At 42.2% G+C, this 19,831-nt stretch overlaps 1 protein-coding gene across 2 annotated transcripts in view; it reads left to right on the top strand.

Annotated features, from left to right (window-relative positions):
- GPRC5C (G protein-coupled receptor class C group 5 member C) overlaps positions 1 to 12,214 on the top strand; it is a 40,477-nt gene extending 28,263 nt beyond the window's left edge. Inside the window, exons 2-5 of one of the 2 annotated variants that reach the window (XM_073606881.1) lie at positions 4 to 1,036; positions 3,766 to 3,860; positions 7,797 to 7,928; positions 9,388 to 12,214. In XM_073606881.1, coding sequence (XP_073462982.1) covers positions 7 to 1,036; positions 3,766 to 3,860; positions 7,797 to 7,928; positions 9,388 to 9,414 — 1,284 coding nt within the window. In that variant the 5' untranslated portion in view covers positions 4 to 6 and the 3' untranslated portion in view covers positions 9,415 to 12,214. Of the gene's footprint in view, positions 1 to 3; positions 1,037 to 3,762; positions 3,861 to 7,796; positions 7,929 to 9,387 lie in introns of both variants that reach the window. The other variant, XM_073606880.1, reaches the window with a different exon arrangement.
- Positions 12,215 to 19,831: the final 7,617 nt, after the last annotated feature.

Here is a 19,831-nt window from a genome sequence, read left to right as displayed (position 1 = left end):
CAGGACATGGCTAGCTCAACAAACCTCTCCACCTCCTGGACATTTTGGGTTTCCATCTTGCTTCTTTCAAGTTTCCTATGTTTAACTGATGCTCAGACTCCTCCCGCAGGATGCGGAAACATCGACTCAATATATTACTATTTATGTGACCTTTCCTCTGCATGGGGTATAGTTCTAGAAGCCATTACCAGTGCTGGCATTGTGTCCTCATTCATCCTCACCATTGTCCTGTTAGCCAGCATCCCATTTATCCAGGACAAGAGGAAGAAAAGCATCCTGGGAACTCAGGTCTTCTTCCTTATCGGCACCTTTGGCCTCTTCTGTTTGGTCTTTGATATGATAGTCCAAAAATACTTCTCCACGTGCGCGTCAAGGAGGTTCCTCTTTGGCGTACTCTTTGGCATCTGCTTCTCATGTTTGTGGGCGCACGCCATTAACCTCAACTACTTGGTGAGGAGGAACTCTGGGCCGAGCGGCTGGTTAATTTTCGGCATAGCTTTGGCCCTTTCTCTCGTAGAAGTCATCATCAACACCGAGTGGCTCATTATCACCATCGTACGGACAACGGGCACCCCAGGAGTGCCATGTAACATTGAAAACCAGGATTTTGTCATGGCTCTGATTTATGTCATGTTCCTCATAGTGGCCGGGTTTGTGACCTGCTGGCCGGCGCTGTGCGGGCGATATGGCCACTGGAAGAAGCATTCGGCTTTCATCATCATCACCCTCTTCCTCTCTGCTTGCATTTGGATCGTTTGGATTGTTATGTACGTTTATGGAAACATCCAGGTTGGAAACCCAGTGTACTGGGATGACCCAACCTTGGCCATCGCTCTCGTGTCCAATGCCTGGGCCTTCATCTTCTTCTACATTATTCCCGAGATCTCTCAGCTGACCAAAGCGAACATGGAGCAGACTTTCGAAGAGGAACTCTACCCGACAAGAGGGGTGGGTTATGAAACTATCCTCAAGGAACAAGGTTCTCAGAGCATGTACGTGGAGAACAAAGCCTTTTCTATGGATGAGTCACAAGCAGGTGAGCGATCAAATTATTTTATACCTTCACCAGATGATTGAAGTAGTTTGAACATTCATCTAGTTCCTGTTGTCATACAGAGAACATAGAACCATATCTAATCCCCCCCCCCCCCCCCGTGTCACAGTCTGTCCCTAATATCACAGGGGTGTCAAACTCAATTTTATCAGAATATTGTTGCCCTCACAGGGCTGTATCTGTAAGACTTTATAAATGTATCTTCTCTTTATCGTATTAAATAATTGTCTCCGCATTCGAATATTACCTGTTTTAGTAATGCCTTTAGTAATTGGAGAGTGCTCAGACAGAAGATGGTCCTGCCATGGTGTTCTGTCTAAGCATCAGCTCTGGGACAAGGGGTGGGCAGGAGGGCAGGGACAAGGGGTGGGCAGGAGGGGAAGTTGCCTGGGCCCAGCAAAGCAAAGGGGCAAATAATGGACGCAGGGTGGGGCACCCATTCTACAGCATGTATTATTGGTGGGGGGGAGGGGGCGCAATTTTGCATCCTTGCCCTGGGCGCTGGATGATCCTGTACTCCAATAACGTTTCTTGTGGATGATACCAGCAGTGTGCGACCTGCCTTTTCAACTGGCATTAAATTGTATTATAATCATAATAACTATAAGCAGATGTTCAGAGAAACCCACCATCAGAAGTCAAGAGACCCCCCACCCTCCCTTACATCATAGTGCACCCCCCTTAGCTTGACCATGGGAGGCAGAGATGAGGGGGTGCTACAACTGCACAGAGAGTCACAGGAGCTGTAGGAGGGTTCTGTCTGCCTTTCTGCTGCTGGGAAGAAGTTGTATAACAGAAATGAATAAAAACGCATTTTTTTTTCAAAATCTTCTGTCTTTTCTCATTTATTTAGCAAAAAATAAAACCCCCCAGTGGTGACCACCAAAAGAAAGCTCTAGCCAATCACAGCCCATCTGTACCATATGATTAGCTGTGGCTGATCACAGCTAACCACAATAATAAATACTGAATGAATAGATTTCATTCAATAAAAATGGTTGCTTATACTAGTGAAATTCACTGTTATAAGCAATCATAGTATATGGACAAAAAAAAGTAAAAAATAAATAAAAATCTCCTGATCACCTCCCCAGAGTAGTACAATGCCGCTATGGTAACAGTGTATTGCTCTGGTCACTGTATGTAAAAACAGAAAAAAAAATGTAATAATAAGAAAAAAATATATAATAACAAGAAAAAAAATGTAATAATAAAAAAAAAATGTAATAATAAGAAAAAAAATGTTAATAATTAAAAAATGACTTGCCCAATTTAGGAGATATTCACTGTATCCGCATGTGCCGGCGTCATTGGCACATGCGCACTGAAGAAACGACCCACTCGTGCCGTTTCTTCAGTAGCCGTGACCGGTGGCTCCCGCGCACACGTGCGGAGTGACGTCATCGCGGCTCCGGACAATCACAGCGCCGGAGCCTGCGAACCCGCAAATAACTCCAGGAGACATGTCGCTGGTCACATCGGTGTGTGGGGACCGCTGCAACAGCTTCGATCGAAGGTAAGTATTTCATAATGAGTTAGTATGCAATTCATACTAGCTCATTATGCCTTTTTTTTTTTTTTGGTGTTAAAGAAGAAAAATTATTTATTTGCAAAATTTTATAACAGAAATGAAGAAAAATGCATTTTTTTTTCAAAAATGTCTGCCTTTTTTATTTTTTGTTATCTTTCTATGTAATAAGAAAGATTATTTCTTTGCAAAATTTTATAACAGAAATGAAGAAAAATGCCGTTTTTTTTCCCAAAAATTTCTGCCTTATCTTATTAATGTAACTATGTAAGATGAAAGGTTTTTTATTTGCAAAATTATATAACAGAAATGAAGAAAAATGCAATTTTTTTTTTCAAAAATGTCTGCCTTTTCTTATTAATGTAACTATGTAAGAAGAAAGATTATTTATTTGCAAAATTTTATAACAGAAATGAAGAAAAAAACATTTTTTTTCAAAAATGTCTGCCTTTTTTCTTTTTTGTTATCTTTCTATGTAATAAGAAAGATTATTTATTTGCAAAATTTCATAACAGAAAGGAAGAAAAATGCCTTTTTTTTTTTCAAAAATGTCTGCCTTTTCTTACTAATGTAAGTATGTAAGAAGAAAGATTATTTATTTACAAAATTTTATAACAGAAATGAAGAAAAAAATTTTTTTTTTCAAAAATGTCTGCCTTTTTTCTTTTTTGTTATCTTTCTATGTAATAAGAAAAATTATTTATTTGCAAAATTTTATAACAGAAATTAAGAAAAATTCATTTTTTTTTTCCAAAAAAAATCTTCCTTTTCTTATTTATTTAGCAAAAAATAAAAACCCCAGTGGTGATTAAATACCACCAAAAGAAAGCTCTGTTTGTGGGAACAAAATGATAAAAAAAATTGTCATATGGGTACAATGTTGCATGACCGCGCAATTGTCATTCAAAGTGTGACAGCGCTGAAAGCTGAAAATTGGCCTGGGCAGGACGGGGGGTAAGTGCCCAGTATTGAAGGGGTTAATAATATGGATGGAGATGTGTGTTTTTCTTATCTCATATTTGCACAGTTCTCCACACCTTGTTAGTCACCGGGGCGGCTTGCCGTCATGGATACATTGTAGCGCAGTCACAGAGGCGGATACAATGAATATTACACAATCGATACATTGTGTTCAGATTTTTTATACCAGGTGATCATTACGCTCGTCTTGTTTTCCCAGCAGCCAAGAGGCCGGTGTCGCCCTACAGCGGGTACAATGGGCAGATGAAGAGCAGCGTGTACCAGCCGACAGAGATGGCGCTCATGAATAAGAACAAGGTAAGCGCCTGCGCCTGCACCCGCTCGCCTCCCCCTGCCAATGTTTTTCCTCCTCCGGAGTTGGCCGGAGCGGCTTTGCGGTTGCTCGGTGACTCTGCAGATTACACTGTGCCACTATTCACGGCCAGCCGCGCGCCCTGCCAACACACAGACGCCGCTTCTTAAAGGGCCCCTCCACCCGTACTGACATAAAGGACCCTCTCAGCAAAAACTTTATTGTTTGATACGTTGTAGCCGTTCACTGTATTGGGTGCAAGAAAGGATCATTTGATGGGGCTCTGTACTTCCCTCCATGAAAAGTTGTTTGGAAATTTGAGAAAACTTTTTTTTTTTTTTTTTGCTCAAGCGCAGGAGGGGTTGGACTCTCTGTCAGGTTTTTATTTGCTGTCTGTGTTCCTGCTGGGGAGATTTATCTTCTTTATTTGTCCAGTTATTACCAGCACACCCAAGTTGTCACCCAAACAGGAAGAGAGGTAATATCTTCCAATGGGGACACAAGTGACTTCCTCTCACTTTGTAGAGATATCCTCTTTCCTCCTGTTTTGTCTCCAGGACAGGAAGTGAAGGGAAATCTCCCCAACAGCCTGAAAAAAAAAATCTAACAGGAGTTTGAACCCCTTCTCACTCTGTCCCAATTATAGTTGTCACCCAAACAGGAAGAGAAACAATCTACCATTGGGGATTTAAGCGACTTCCCTTCACTTTGTAGAAATATCCTCTTACTTCCTGTTTTGTCTCCAGGACAGGAAGTGAAGGGAAACCTGTCCAGCAGGGAAAAAAAATCTAACAGGAGTTTTAACCCCTTACTACTCTTTTCCACTTCTAATTGTCACGAAAACAGGAAGAGAGGTGATATACAATGGGGACACACTTTGTAGAGACATCCTGTTACTTCCTGTTTTGTCTCCAGGCCAGGAAGTGAAGGGAGATCCCCCAGCAGGAAAAAAAAAATCTTAACAGGAGTTTTAACCCCTTCCTACTCTATCCCAATTATAGTTGTCACCAAAACAGGAAGAGAAGCAATCTGCCAATGGGGATTTAAGTAACTTCCCTTAACTTTGTAGAGATATCCTCTTACTTCCTGTTTTTGTCTCCAGGACAGGAAGTGAAGGGAAATCCCCCCAGCCGGAAAAAAAATTCTAACAGGTGTTTTAACCCCTTACTATTTTCACTTCTAGTTGTCACCAAAACAGGAAGAGAGGTGATATACAATGGGGACACACTTTGTAGAGACATCCTGTTACTTCCTGTTTTGTCTCCAGGCCAGGAAGTGAAGGGAAATCCCCCAGCAGGAAAAAAAAATCTTAACGGGAGTTTTAACCCCTTCCTACTCTATCCCAATTATAGTTGTCACCAAAACAGGAAGAGAAACAATCTGCCAATGAGGATTTAAGTAACTTCCCTTCACTTTGTAGAGATATCCTCTTACTTCCTGTTTTTTGTCTCCAGGACAGGAAGTGAAGGGAAATCTCCCCAGCCAGAAAAAAAAATCGAACAGGTGTTTTAACCCCTTACTACTCTATTCCACTTCTAGATGTCACCAAAACAGGAAGAGAGGTGATATACAATGGGGACACACTTTGTAGAGATATCCTCTTTCCTCCTGTTTTGTCTCCAGGACAGGAAGTGAAGGTAAATTTCCCCAACAGCCAGAAAAAAAATCTAACAGGAGTCTGAACCCCTTCCTGCTCTGTCCCAATTATAGTTGTCACCAAAACAGGAAGAGAAGCAATCTGCCAATGAGGATTTAAGTGACTTCCCTTCACTTTGTAGAAATATCCTCTTACTTCCTGTTTTGTCTCCAGGACAGGAAGTGAAGGGAAATCCCCCCTAACAGGAAAAAAAAATCTAACAGGATTTTTAACCCCTTCCTACTCTATTCCAATTATAGTTGCCACCAAAACCGGAAGATAGGTAATATACAATGGGGACACGCTTTGTAGAAACATCCTATTACTTCCTGTTTTGTCTCCAGGACAGGAGGTTAAGGGAAATCTCCCCAACAGCCAGAAAAAAAATCTAACAGGACCTCTTCCTACTCTATCCCAATTATAGTTGGCCCTTTAAATTCAAGCAGTGTAAGTCACCTTCAGTCCAGAAGCCTACCCTGCAATACTTTTTTTCCTGCCACTAGATGTCCTCAGTCTGCTGGCCAGCATCATTAAAACCCACTTCCTCTGAGCCCAGGTCACCACAAGCTGTGACTGGACAGCGAAAGGAGAAGCAACACAGTGATGAGCTTTCCTCTCTGTCACTCTGCTCAGTCCTCCTATCAGCATGCTTCTTGTCAGCCCATGAACTTTTGGCTCTTCTCACATTCCAGGTCATTTGTGTCTTTTCTATCTTTCGGGAGTTCAGCGTTTAGAAAAACAAACTCGGAATAGACTTAAAGTGTACCTATCATAAGAGAAATACAGGAAAAAAAGTTCCCATCCGTGCAGCCTTTCAGTGCCCATCAGTGCCTCCTACGAGTGCTCATCAGTGCCTCCTACGAGTGCTCATCAGTGCCACCTATGAGTGCCCATCAGTGCTGCCTATCCATGCCTATCAGTGCCACCTATCAGTGCCCATCAGTGCTGCCTATTAGTGCCACCTTATCAGTGCCCATCAATGCCGCCTCATCAGTGCCCATCAATGCCGCCTCATCAGTGCCCATCAATGCCGCCTCATCAGTGCCCATCAATGCCGCCTTATTAGTGCCCATCAGTGCCACCTCATTAATGCCACCTTATTAGTGCCCATCAGTGCCTGTCAGCGCCACCTCATTAGTGCCACCTTATTAGTGCCCATCAGTGCCGCCTTATCAGTGCCCATCAGTGCCGCCTTATCAGTGCCCGTCAGTGCCGCCTTATCAGTGCCCGTCAGTGCCACCTTATTAGTGCCCATCAGTGCCACCTCATTAATGCCACCTTATTAGTGCCCATCAGTGCCCGTCAGTGCCACCTCATTAGTGCCACCTTATTAGTGCCCATCAGTGCCGCCTTATCAGTGCCCGTCAGTGAGGGAGAAAACTTACTTATTTACAAAATTTTATAACAGAAACAAAGAAAAACGTTTTTTTTTCCAAATTTTTGTTCTTTTTTTATTTGTTGTGCAAAAAATAAAAGCACCAGCTGTGGTCAAATACCACCAAAAGAAAGCTCTATTTGTGGGAACAAGATGATAAAAAAATTTGTGTGGGTACAGTGTAGCATGACCGCGCAATTGACATTCAAAGTGCGACAGCGCTAAAAGCTGAAAATTGGCCTGGGCAGGAAGGGGGCGAAAGTGCCCGGTATGGAAGTGGTTAAGTGCTTTGTGACCCAGAAGAGTCGGAGAGAAGTATAAGTCAGGGACTCAAAGCGGCGAAGCCAGAGGCTCACCATGACACCCCCACGCAAACAAACATTTTCAGAAAGGGGTCGGCGATCGCCATCTACATACTTCTGTTATGACAGGTTCCCTTTACAGGGTCTGCTCTGCCACCGAATCCTCCGTGCGCTCACAGCTGGAGATGCAAACGATCTCCTTCCTGATGCTAAATATGTCTCTGGATGTAACATGACCGAGCGCTAAAAAAAGATGGAAAATAAGGATGTGGTCTGCAGAGGCAACCGAGTTATAGAAAAACATGAAAAAGGAGGATCTTTATTCGTTCTGGCAGGATCGATGTGCAGGGTTTTGTTTTTGTTTGGTTTTTTTTCGTTTTATTTTAGTTTAGTTGAGTATAGATCTATGTTTGTCCAAAGTATTTTGAAGCCATTTACCGTTGACTGTCTCACTACCTCTGCCAGAAGTCTATTCCAAGTATCAACTACCCTTTCAGTCAACTTCTTCCAAACAGGGCCTGGATGCGTTTTGTCTGTATTTAGTGCGACTCATCGAATAGTTATTGATTTGTGATCGATGGATTTGCCTTTGGCCATATTAAACCTTTTTTCTTATCTTTGTTGACAGTCCGAACTCCCGTATGACATCATCATCCCCAGAGCCACTGTCAACACCCACCCAGTCAACAGCGGAAACTCCACACTGCGGGCAGAGGACGCCTACCCCGCGCAAAACCGCCAAAACGCAAACAACGGACAGGTATAATCACCAGCTGCATACATAGTGATTGGCCTGTTATGATTTTAATTTTTTTAATTTTTTTTAAAATCTGTATTAAACCCCAAAGCTAACATTCGTTCTATGGCAGCTTAACCAGTCCTTAGATGGTTTCTTTTTCAGGCTTTCTTTCTTCTATTTCCATCTGGCGATCCCGCCAGTAAGTCTGTTATTTTTTCAGCAGAACAAGCTCATCAGCAAATGTAGCAGTTAGAGAGTTGAAACAAACCATCTAACACTGACAGGGGTGTTTTACAACGATCAGCTTTTTTTTTTTCTTGATATAAAACCTGTATAAAAGCAATCTAAAGACAAAAAAAAAGAGAAAGAAAAAACAAGCAAATAGTGTTACTGCAGAAGAAAGGAAGAAAGGTTCTTACAGTTACTGAGAATTGTTCTATTTATTTTGTTTTTAACGTTTTGGGTATAAAAAATAAAAATAAAAAAAAGAAGGAAGCTGTTATGTAAAAGGAGAAGTGATACAAGAAATGAAACCAGAAAAACAAACAAATAAGAAAAAAAAATATATATATATATATATATATAAATATATATATATATAAAAATATATATAATATATATATATAAATAATATATTTATTTTTCTGTTTGTTTTGCTGGTTTCATTTCTGGTATCACTTCCCCTTTTACATAACATCTTCTTTCTTTTTATTTATATATATATATATATATTCAGCAAAAATATATATAAATGTAGGTAAAGGAAAACTACAAATTACTAAGGGGTTGAATAGGAGCAATTATTACTTATTTTGGTGGGTAGAATATCTACAGCAGAATAGGAGGACCATTGACAGAAAAAAAAAAAAAAAAATATATATATATATATATATATATATATATATATATATATATATATATATATATATATATATATACCGTATATATAATTTTTTTTTATTATTTTTTTTTTATTTTTTATTTCTTTAAATTATTTTTTTTTCTTATTTGTTTGTTTTGCTGGTTTCATTTCTGGTATCACTTCTCCTTTTACATAACATCTTCCTTCTTGTTTTTATTTATTTTATTCATATATATATATATATTTTATATATATATATATATATATATATATATATATATATATATATATATATATATATATATATATATATATATATATTCAGCAAAAATATATATAAATGTAGGTAAAGGAAATGGGAAGGTATTAGTGCTGTTAACTACAGATTACTAAGGGGTTAAATAGGAGCAATTATCATTTTGGTGGGTAGACTATCTACAGCAGAATAGGAGGACCATAGTATGCTTGGTATGTCCAAAGTACTTAAATTAGGTTGTTAAGTGCTCTACCACCTGTCTGCTCACCCCACCATACTCTCCATCCTATAAGCCTTGGTATGTATGTATCCCACCAACACTCACCACGCCCTAATTTTCTTTTCTTTTCCTTTTGCTTTAGTCAAACTCCCCGTACAACCAATGGTGAGACCCGGATCTTACGACAAGCTGGAATTCACCCTCCTGAGGAGTCGGCTGCATCAATGACTTATCGGACTTGTGACTATTGAGCGTTCTTTGTACAAAAGCCACGGCCGCCACGAACAACCTTCCCAGGGACTGATCTATACCGGGCCGAAGGCTTAGAAAAATGCAGATGGCGCCTGCACCCCCCCCCCCCCCCCCGAGGATCCCACAGCAGCCAATCAAACTCATGGAGGGTCAGCTGTCACTAGAAGGTCAAGTTTAGTCAATGACATGTTACCATGGCGTTACATTTTGCAGCCGTTCGCGGCTGAGGCTTTGTTTGCACAGTCTTTCCTTTTTCCAAGGGCGTTGTTCGCCCGCCCGTCGCCGAAGGCAACCATTTTGAAAAGTTGTGTCTCCCAAAAAGCATGTCCCTGTCAAAGTGTCTGAGGGAAGGGCAGCATTTTGTTGGCCATGGCAACCAGGAGGATTCTCTAGCGGGAGCCTTCTGAAGATCATGGCTATAACGGGGTATTGCTTTTGACGCACTGTGGTGTAAAGTATGGCGGTTAAGGAGTATGTGTACCCCCAGCTGTCTTTTCATCCTAGGGGGGGCTAAGCCTTAAAGCAGAGCTAATCCGCCTCCTATCCTTTACAGCCGAGGGTGCGTCATCTTAGGCCTCCAAAAAAAAAACCAGGTCCATCTGACCAAAATTCGGAACATTTGACGCTATATGATGTAATCGACCTGATGGTCTAGGGTACAAAATGTTTGCCTTCAGCGTGTACACTAGAACAGCCTTTCTCAACCTTTGGTCATTTCCGGTACCGTTTATAAGTATTCAAAATCTTGAGGGACCCCAGTCTAAAATGTCAAAAAAGAAATGCAAAAAAAAGGCAAGGCAAACTTTCATCCTTGATTAAGGTTTGGTATGGATTTTAAGGTAAAATAAAACTGTGTGGGGGTGGGGTGGGGGGCACCCAAAATCCATTTCAGAACCTGGCTGGCCAGGAAAGGGAGCATGCACCCTCCCCTGCCCGCCACCCACAACCATACATGCCCCCAACATTAAAAGGGAGCCGAGGGGCCCATAAAACGCCTCAAAAATGCCTCACCGTGCACATTGTCCATCATCCATCACAATTATTTGCTTCCGAGGACCAGCCAAAAAAAAAAAAAAAACATGACGACCTGTTGAGATCATCTGTTCCCATTGGAGTCTCACCACGACCGGCAGATAAATGTAAACAAAGGGGCCGGGCATGTTGGATGACCATATTCCTGTCTACAAGGCAGCCTTTCTCCACCGAGGTGCCATCTAGTTTCCTCAGGGGTGCAACCAGCCAGGGGATCCAGATGACATCATTGGCCAAATTTGGTCATAACCCTATTTGGTCAATGATGCCTCCTGGGATCCCCGGCTGGTAGCACCCCTGAGGAAACTAGACGGCACCTCGCTGGAGAAGGGCTATTTTGTAGACATAATTTTAATTCACCTTTGACAGCACCCCTGAGGAAGCTAGATGGTACCCTAGGGTGCCACGGCACCTTGGTTGAGAAAGGCTACACTAGACAGGTCCACTTTTACCTTAATGGCAATATATAATGTTTTTTTTTCTAGTCTTGGGGCAATAAGGAGATCAGCTGCTGCCTTTGTGCTACCATATATCCCTGTGCCTTTGAGGACTACTACCCGGCTTATTCAAGAAAGCAAAGGGCAGACCCCTGGGAACCAATTAAAATTGAGCACCTCTACCAACCAATCAGAATTTAGTATTATAACCCATACCAACCAATCAGAATTTATCATCATAAACCCTATCAACCAATCAGAAGTTATTGTTATCACCCCTACCAACCAATCAGAATTTAGTAGCATAACCCCTACCAATCAATCAGAATTTATCGTCATAACCCCTACCAACCAATCAGAATTTAGCATCATAACCCTACCAACCAATCAGAATCTATCATCATAACCTCTACCAACCAATCAAAATTTACTATTATAACCCCTACCAACCAATCAAAATCTATCATCATAACCCACACCAACCAATCAGAATTTATTGTCATAATCCCTACCAATCAATCAAAATTTAGTATTGTAACCCCTACCAGTCAATCAGAATTTAACATCATATCCACTACCAACCAATCAAATTTTAGTATCATAACTGCTACCAACCAGTCAGAATTTATCGTTATAAAATGCACCAACCAGTCAGAATTTATCATCATAACCCCTAAAAACCAATCAGAAGTTATTGTCATATCCCCTACAAACCAATCAGAAGATATTGTCCTATCCCCTACTAACCAATCACCATTGATCTATCACTGATCAGATTTAAGTGAGTAGCCCTCTGATGGTTTGGCATGGGTTGCGTGTCGCAATTGGCGCTCCTTTCTTGAGTAAGCCCGATCGATGGCCTGATAGTCCTCCGTTTCACCGATAATTCGCGGGGTGGCGCCCGCCGCCTTATAAAGCGAATCGATATTTCTACGTCTCTATTATTTACCTGACTTTCTGTATAATAAAAAAAATGTAAAGAATGTTATTTTTACACTGTTTTTTGCGTGTGAACGTGCGAATGTGGCATGAATGAACTGGTTCTGCGGGGGAGGGGTTTATCTGAGTTCCTCTCCGCCCTCCTCAGCCGGGAGCCAATCCCGCACTGGTTTCCAGAAGAGAACGTGTGCGCTATTTAAATCGACCAGGAATCCTTGTAAAATTCGTCCTCTCCGGAGGCGTCTTGTATCTACGTTTGTATATTTTTGTTTCCGGTAATATTAAATAAAACATTTATTTAAACGAAAATCGTGTCATTGTTGCGTTTTGGTTTTTTTCCTTTACGGTTGGCACCTTTGTGGAGGGGAAAAGCGAATTGTTGATGGACGGCTTTGCTTGTCTTGCGTTGTGCATGCTCCTCGCACGAACGCTTGTGAAAAGTCCCGCTGACAAGACAGCGACAGGGACTTTCCAACCGCATGTGATGGACCTGTTTGATCCGAGAATTTTCCATTCCATGTAATTCTGTCTTCTCACTGAACATATTTATTTTGAGCTTATCAAAGATCTAAGTCTTTATGCTCTAAGGAGAAGTGTACTAGTCTATCCTATTTATTAAAGTTAGTTCTAGAAAGAAAAAGAAAAAAAATAGCATAGAAATGTAAAAGTTAAATATTGTATACAAAGATTTCAAAATTTAATTAATGATGGAAATATAAAATATTGCATACAAAGATTTTTAAACATATAATCAGTAATGTAAAAATTAAATATTGTATACAAAGATTTCAAAATTTAACCAGTAATGGAAATATAAAATATTAAATACAATTATTTAAAAATGTAATTAATATAACATTTTGTATACAAATAATAAAAAAATAATCAGTAATGGAAACATAAATATTGTATAAAAATAAAAAAAATGTAATCAGTAATGAATATATAAAATATTGTTTACAAATAAAATACTTAATCAGTAATGGAAATGTAAAGCATTGCCTACAAAGTTTTAAAAATGTAAACAGTAATAGAAATATAAAGTTTTGTATAGAAATATGTAAACATGTAATGGAGTAATGGAAATTTAAAACACTGTATAAAAATATTTTAAAAAATAAGCAGTAATGTTTATAAAATAATGTAAACAAACATTTAAAAATATAATCAGAAATTGAAATATAAAATATTGTATACAAATAAAAAAAGATTGAATCAGTAATGGAAATATAAAATATTGTTTACAAATAAAATATTTAATCAGTAATGGAAACGTAAAGCATTGCTTACAAAGTTTTAAAAATGTAATCAGCAATAGAAATATAAAGTATTGTATACAAATATTTAAAAATTTAATGGAGTATTGGAAATTTAAATCACTGTATAAAAATATTTTTAAAAATAATCAGTAATGTTAATATAAAATAATGTTTTTAACTTCAATATACAAATACCGTACTGGTGACCCACAATAGGGATAAAACTTTTTCACAGAAGAGAGTTTAATAAGACTCGTGGCCACTCATTAAAATTAGAAGAAAACAGGTTTAACCTTAAACTACGTAGAGAGTTCTTTACTGTAAGAGCGGCAAGGATGTGGAATTCCCTTCCACAGGCGGTGGTCTCAGCGGGGGGCATCAATAGTTTCAAGAAACTATTAGATAATCACCTGAATGACCACAACATACAGGGATATACAATGTAATACTGACATATAATCACACACATAGGTTGAACTTGATGGACTTGTGTCTTTTTTCAACCTCACCTACTATGTAATTATGTAACTATGCCGTTCGCTGGTGCCCCTCCGTTATCTCCATCACACCAGAGAGCATGGAAAGGAACTGAAGCTGGCACCCCATAGAGCCCATGGAGGACATGAAGGTCTCCAATCAGCTCTACGGTATAGGAAACTAGAAGCATTGAGTACTGTTGTCACTTCCAGGTTCCCCGAAAGAAAACAGCGCCATTTTTAAATGTTCGGTTTAAGAACGATTTTGGTGTGATCAGGTTATTTAAAGGTCAGGGAGACATCCGGGGGCTAGTAGACCCCAGATCTCTCCAGAAAGAGTACCTGTCACTGCTTATTGCTGTCACAAGTGATATTTATATTCCTAAAAAAAACATGGAAAATTGTATCATACTTACCGTAATTTTCCTTTCCTGGTGCCTATCCATGGCAGCATACTGGTGATAGAGCTCCGCCTCGACTCCTCCCTTAGGACTATTGAATAGCATAAATTAAAGGCATAGTCCCTCCCCCAACATTCTCCGTAATATAGAATACCGAGGGTGGGAGCGTATGCTGCCATGGATAGGCACCAGGAAAGGAAAATTATTACAGTAAGTATGATACAATTTTCCGTTTTCCTGGTGCCTCCATGGCAGCATACTGGTGATAAATAACTAGCTGACACGGGTGGGATAATGCTTAATAATAAGTGTTTAATTAGAAAAGGACATTGCAGCCTGAACTGCCCTCCTTCCGAACTCAACAGTCGTGAGATCTCCTGGATCAATATGGTAGTGTCTGAGAAATGTATGGTGAGAAGACCAGGTCGTGACCCTGCAAACCAGCTCCTACGAAACGTTAGCGCTTGCTGTCCAGGAAGCTGAGACTGCCCTTGTAGAATGAGCATTCACTCGGGATGGAGGCTCCATATTCTTCACCCTGTAGGCCTTCTGGATTAGCTTTACAACCCAAGATTCCAGAGTTCTGATGGAAGCTTTTTTGCCTCTGTATTTACCGAACGGTACAATGAAAAGTCTCTCAGAATTTCTGAAGGGTCCGGTGGCTTCTAGGTAGGCCCTGAGCACTCTGGAGATGTCTAGCTCATGACAACACTCTGAAACTGCATCTGTAAATACTGGTAGAGCCCAGGGTTCCAACAGGTGGCTTGGAGTAGCGACCTTAGGTGTGAACCCCTGAAGGGGATGAAGTTCCACTCTGTCTGGGAAGAAGGAGATATGGTTATCACCTATCCCTAAAGAGTGAAGTTCCGAAATCCTTCTGCCAGATGTAATGGCTAGCAGGAAAGCCGTTTTCAGTGTTAGATTCCATATTGCTACTTGTTCCACTGGAGCAAAGGGATGGTCAGATAGAACATCAAGGACTAGGGACAAATCCAACTTAGGAAATGATCGTCTGACAGGTGGGCGAATCTTTAATACTCCCCTGAGGAAAGTGGCCACCAAAGGATCCTCCGCCCATCTCTTATTTGTTGCTGCAGAAATTGCTGCTACCTGCACTTTGAGGGAGCTTAGACCAAGCCCCAGATCAAGACCTGTCTGAAGAAAACCCAAAATATTGGACTTAGAGGGAAGGATTGGATCAAAGCCATTCCCGGCAGCAAATGACAAGAACTTGTCCCAGATTCTTGAATATATAGCATTGATTGCAGGCTTTCTGGCTTTTAGCCTCTCAACTTCCAAATTCAAAGATCCAACTTCTGAGGGTTTGGATGAACTAGACTGCCCTGCGACAGAAGTTGAGGAAAAGGAGGGATCCCGATTGGAGAGCTCACACTGAGGCGCATGGCTAGAGGAAACCAGGGTCTCTTTGGCCAATACGGAAGTACTGCCACCACCTGGACTGGCTCTCTGAGGAGCCTCAGGAGGAACTTGAATATTAATGGCCGGGGAGGAAAGGCATACGCCATGGTGAACCTCCAGGGGCATGACAGGGCATCCACTGCCTTGGCTTGTGTATGTGGCAGGCAAGAGAAGAATCTGGCCAGTTTGGCATTCTCCGGAGTGGTAAACAGGTCTACCTGAGGGGGATCCCACAGGCTGGCGATCTGATGGAAGACATGGGGATGAAGGGCCCACTCATTTTTGTCCAGGAAGTTCCTTGACAGCGTGTCTGCTTCTATGTTCAACTTGCCTGGAAGATATATCGCTCTGAGGTCCAGGAGGTTCTTCTCTGCCCAGAGCATAATCGGCTCTACCTCTCTGAGGAGTGATCTGCTGTGAGTGCCTTCCTGCTTCTTCAGATATGCGACAGCTGCCCTGTTGTCCAGGCGTAGGAGTATTCTCTGGCCTCTGATTTGAGATGCCATTGAAGTCAGCGCCAAGAATGCTGCCCTCATCTCCAAGATGTTGGATACCACTCCCTGGGTGGAACAGGGCCATCTTCCCTGTATCCTGGTTTCCCCGCAATGGGCTCCCCAGCCTTGCCCGCTTGCGTCAGACGTAATTGTGATCCAGGAGAGGGAGCCCAGGTGACGAAGCTTGGAGAGGTTCTCCAGACCTGTCCACCAGTGAAGACTGCTGCGCATTTCTCCCGTCAGCAGGATCGCCTGAGAGAGTCGTTGTTTCCTCCACTGCGCCAAGAAACCTGTCTGGAAATACCTCAAGTGCCAATGGGCCCAAGGAATAAGGGGTATGCAGGAAGACATTGTGCCAATGAGGCTCAAGCCGTCAGATACGGGCTCCGGATGACCTTGATCACTCTCTGGATGACAATCCTAGCCTTCGGAGGTGGTAATGACACTGTCCCCTCCTGAGTGTCGAACATTGCACCCAGGTAGATCATCTGCTGTGTCGGTGCTAGTTGACTCTTTATCAGCCACCCTAGCTCTCTTAGGGACTGTAGAAGAATCTCCCGGTGATATACTAACTGATCCGGATTGCTTGCTAGGAGGAGGATGTCATCTATATAGTGGTATATCCTCAAGCCCTTCTCCCGCAAGGGGGCCAGAGCGGTTATTAGTATCTTGGTGAACACCCTGGGAGAGGTGCACAGACCGAAAGGCAGGGCTTGAAACTGTAGGTGGGTATGTCCCACTGCAAATCTTAGATACTTTTGAAATACAGGTAGAATTGGAACGTGTAGGTATGCATCCTGCAGATCGACTGACTAAGATCATCCAATCTGTTGGCTGGACTGCCTGAATAATTGTTTGCAGGGATTCCATTTTGAAGCTTTCGGGGCGGATGTTGAGTCTCTTTAGATCTATCACAGGCCTCCACCCACCTGTCCTCTTTGGCACCAGAAATAGGGTGGAGTAGAAGCCTGCGAAGCGTTCTGCCAAGGGACCCGGCACAGCTGCCCTCTGAAGCTGAAGTGATGTTATGAAATGTTTTAGAGCTTGAGCCTTCAGCGGAGTGGATGGAATCTCTGTTCTTTTGAAAGATGTCCGAGGTGGAGGATGAGAAAAATTCCAAAAGTGCCCCACTGGATTGTTGACAGAACCCAGGGGTCCTGGCAATGGGTGGCCCAGACTGGAACAAAGAACCTTAGCCTGGCTCCTACCGGGAGTGTCTGGGCTAATCTGGTGTCAAAAAGACTGCTTCTGCTCCTGTGGAGCCGTAAGGGCCTTCTTTTTCCTGTTCAAAAAGGATGCCTGAGTGCCCTTCCAAGGTCTTCTGTTGTCTCTGAACTGCCTTGACTGTCTGAAATCCCTTGGGTTCGACTGGCGGAACCTAGAAGAACTGCCTCTGGGTCTTCGCATCCTTCTGTCTTGGGGAAGCATGCCGGAATTCCCTTCTGTCACCTTGGAGATAGCTTTATACAACTTATCTCCAAATAATGCTCTCCCATCGAATGGGATCTTGCACCAGTTCTGTTTGGAAGCTAGATCAGCCGACCAGGGTTTCAGCCACAAGGCGCTCTTCGCCATCACTGAGTGTAGCATCTGACGCGTTTCATCATGACTTCGTCAGAGGGCGTGACGACCTCTGATGAAGTGATGACGAAACAAAACGCGTCAGGGTGTGACCACCCACTAACCCACGTCGTCGGGTCCCCTGCTCGCCTTACCCGGGAACACCGCTGTATGAGAGATTAGTTGAAGCAGTGAAAGGTTAGACAGGAGATAGCGATAAGATTCTTTGATGCATATAATACTTGATACATGCTTTTATACTTTTAAAAATTGTAACTGCACATGTGTAAGGGGATTAATTTTAATAAACATTGCAAATTATTGGATTATGCTATGTGCACCTTTTTCTTTTGCTTGTGATGAGCAACAACTTAGATGGAGAGATGCAGTGTTTGCTGATAGTGATAACCTAAACACAAGCCTATGACCTAGTGCCTGGTAAGTTTATTACCTTGGGGGAGTGTTGCACATGCTGTGTGGTAAAGGTGATCGATTGGAGTTAACCCTGCATGGATATCCTTTGTTGGACAATATATATATATATTTAATGTTTGGAGGTTCTAGATACTGATTTTTGAATATAAACAAAGTGTCAGAAAAGGCCGGGTATAGATAAGGATTAGAGCTGACTTTTCAATGACTTTGACATTTCACCTGAATTTCTCGGTGAACGCCCATCAATCGCTTTCTTCTTAGAAAATGTGACTCTTTGTGTTTTCTTTAAAGTTGCAGCGAAAGCTGAACTATTTAGGTTCTTCTCAGATACCTGATCATTACACTGGCTGAAAGGCTGCGAATATCGGGAGAATGTGACCTTCATTCCGTGTTCCTGTGTGGAGATCTAAGAGTGACCGAGTGGAGGAATGAAGAGCGACGTCCCATCAAAGGTCCATGCTGGTGTCACATGACTTCCTAAAATATTCCAATAATCCCATCATATCGTTTGGATATTTACAGCCCATTCATAAAGGAAGTAGTCCCCTCCCTTTGTGTGTTCCAGTAGGGATGGTGGGAACCGCTCATAATGGGCACAGCAGGTGTACAGACCCGGGAACTCAGCACAGGGATGGTGGGAACTCCTCATAATGGGCACAACAGGTGTAGGCACCCAGGAACTCAGCACAGGGATAGTGGGAACCCCTCATAATGGGCACAGCGGGTGTACAGACCTGGGAACTCAGCACAGGGATGGTGGGAAGCCCTCATAATGGGCACAACAGTTGTACAGACCCAGGAACTCAGAACAAGGATGGTAGGAACCCCTCATAATGGGCACAGCAGGTGTACAGACCCGTAACTCAGCACAGGGATGGTAGAAACTTCTCTTAATGGGCTCAGCCGGTGTACAGACCAGGGAACTCAGCACAAGGATGGCGGGAACCCCTTCATAATGGAAAAAGCTTGGTTGCATTTACAGTAATCAATCACAAGGGTTCAGTTGGGCATTATCCATTATATTAAACTATAGAAATAACTTGTATAATCTCCGTCACACAGAGTACCAGAGAGAAAAACACACAAGTAGTTCCTTTTCTAAACAATGTTTTACTCTCTAGACCAGAATATACAGAGCTCTTGAGTATGGGAACTTCCAGTTTGAGTTTCAAAAGCAGTGAAGGTGGTTTAACAAGTACAGGGGTCACAGGTCCAGCCTCCAGCTCACCAATGTTTATGGTGCAAAGGTAATAATTGGAGAATAACCAGAGAGCGCCCCCCTCAGGCCTCATTTACACTAGGGGGTTGCACTCTGAAAAGCAAACTGCATTTGGATGCTCTTCAGTAAGCATTTGACAGGCAGTCAGGAGGCGTTGTATCACGTCCATACCGCCTGCTTTAACCCCTTGAACCCTGCACTAGCATGAATTGCACGTGGTTTTGGGGCGATTGCGGGGTACACTCATTCGGTTGAACAGGTTGTATTTAATGGGTCCTTTGCAACTTCGAGAACATCTTGCAGGTGCCGAACCTTGCCAACTGGATTACCCAGCACAGCTCCTGGATGCCAGGCTTTTTTTTGCGGATATTTAAGCCTATTGATTTCAATGCTTAGCCAATCGGTATTCAATGAAAGCTGATCGGCTGTTTATGAAAGCGATCAAACAGGTGATCCAAATTAATTGGCGATCAGTTCTATGGTACACAAAACTGTAAGGCGCGGTCCACACCGCTTGCGATGAGGGAAACAACTAGTAAAATTGCAGGAGCAATTTTAACCGCTTCCCGCTTGGCCTATTGTAAAGTGACGTCCTCCCAGGATCGCTCCGCTGCCGTAACCATGTGATCACAGTGACCAATCACAGCAGATCATATGATAATA

The sequence above is a fragment of the Aquarana catesbeiana genome, linkage group LG12, assembly GCF_042186555.1.
Source record: "Aquarana catesbeiana isolate 2022-GZ linkage group LG12, ASM4218655v1, whole genome shotgun sequence".
NCBI lineage: Eukaryota > Metazoa > Chordata > Amphibia > Anura > Ranidae > Aquarana > Aquarana catesbeiana.
This window is presented reverse-complemented; position numbering and strand designations above follow the sequence as displayed.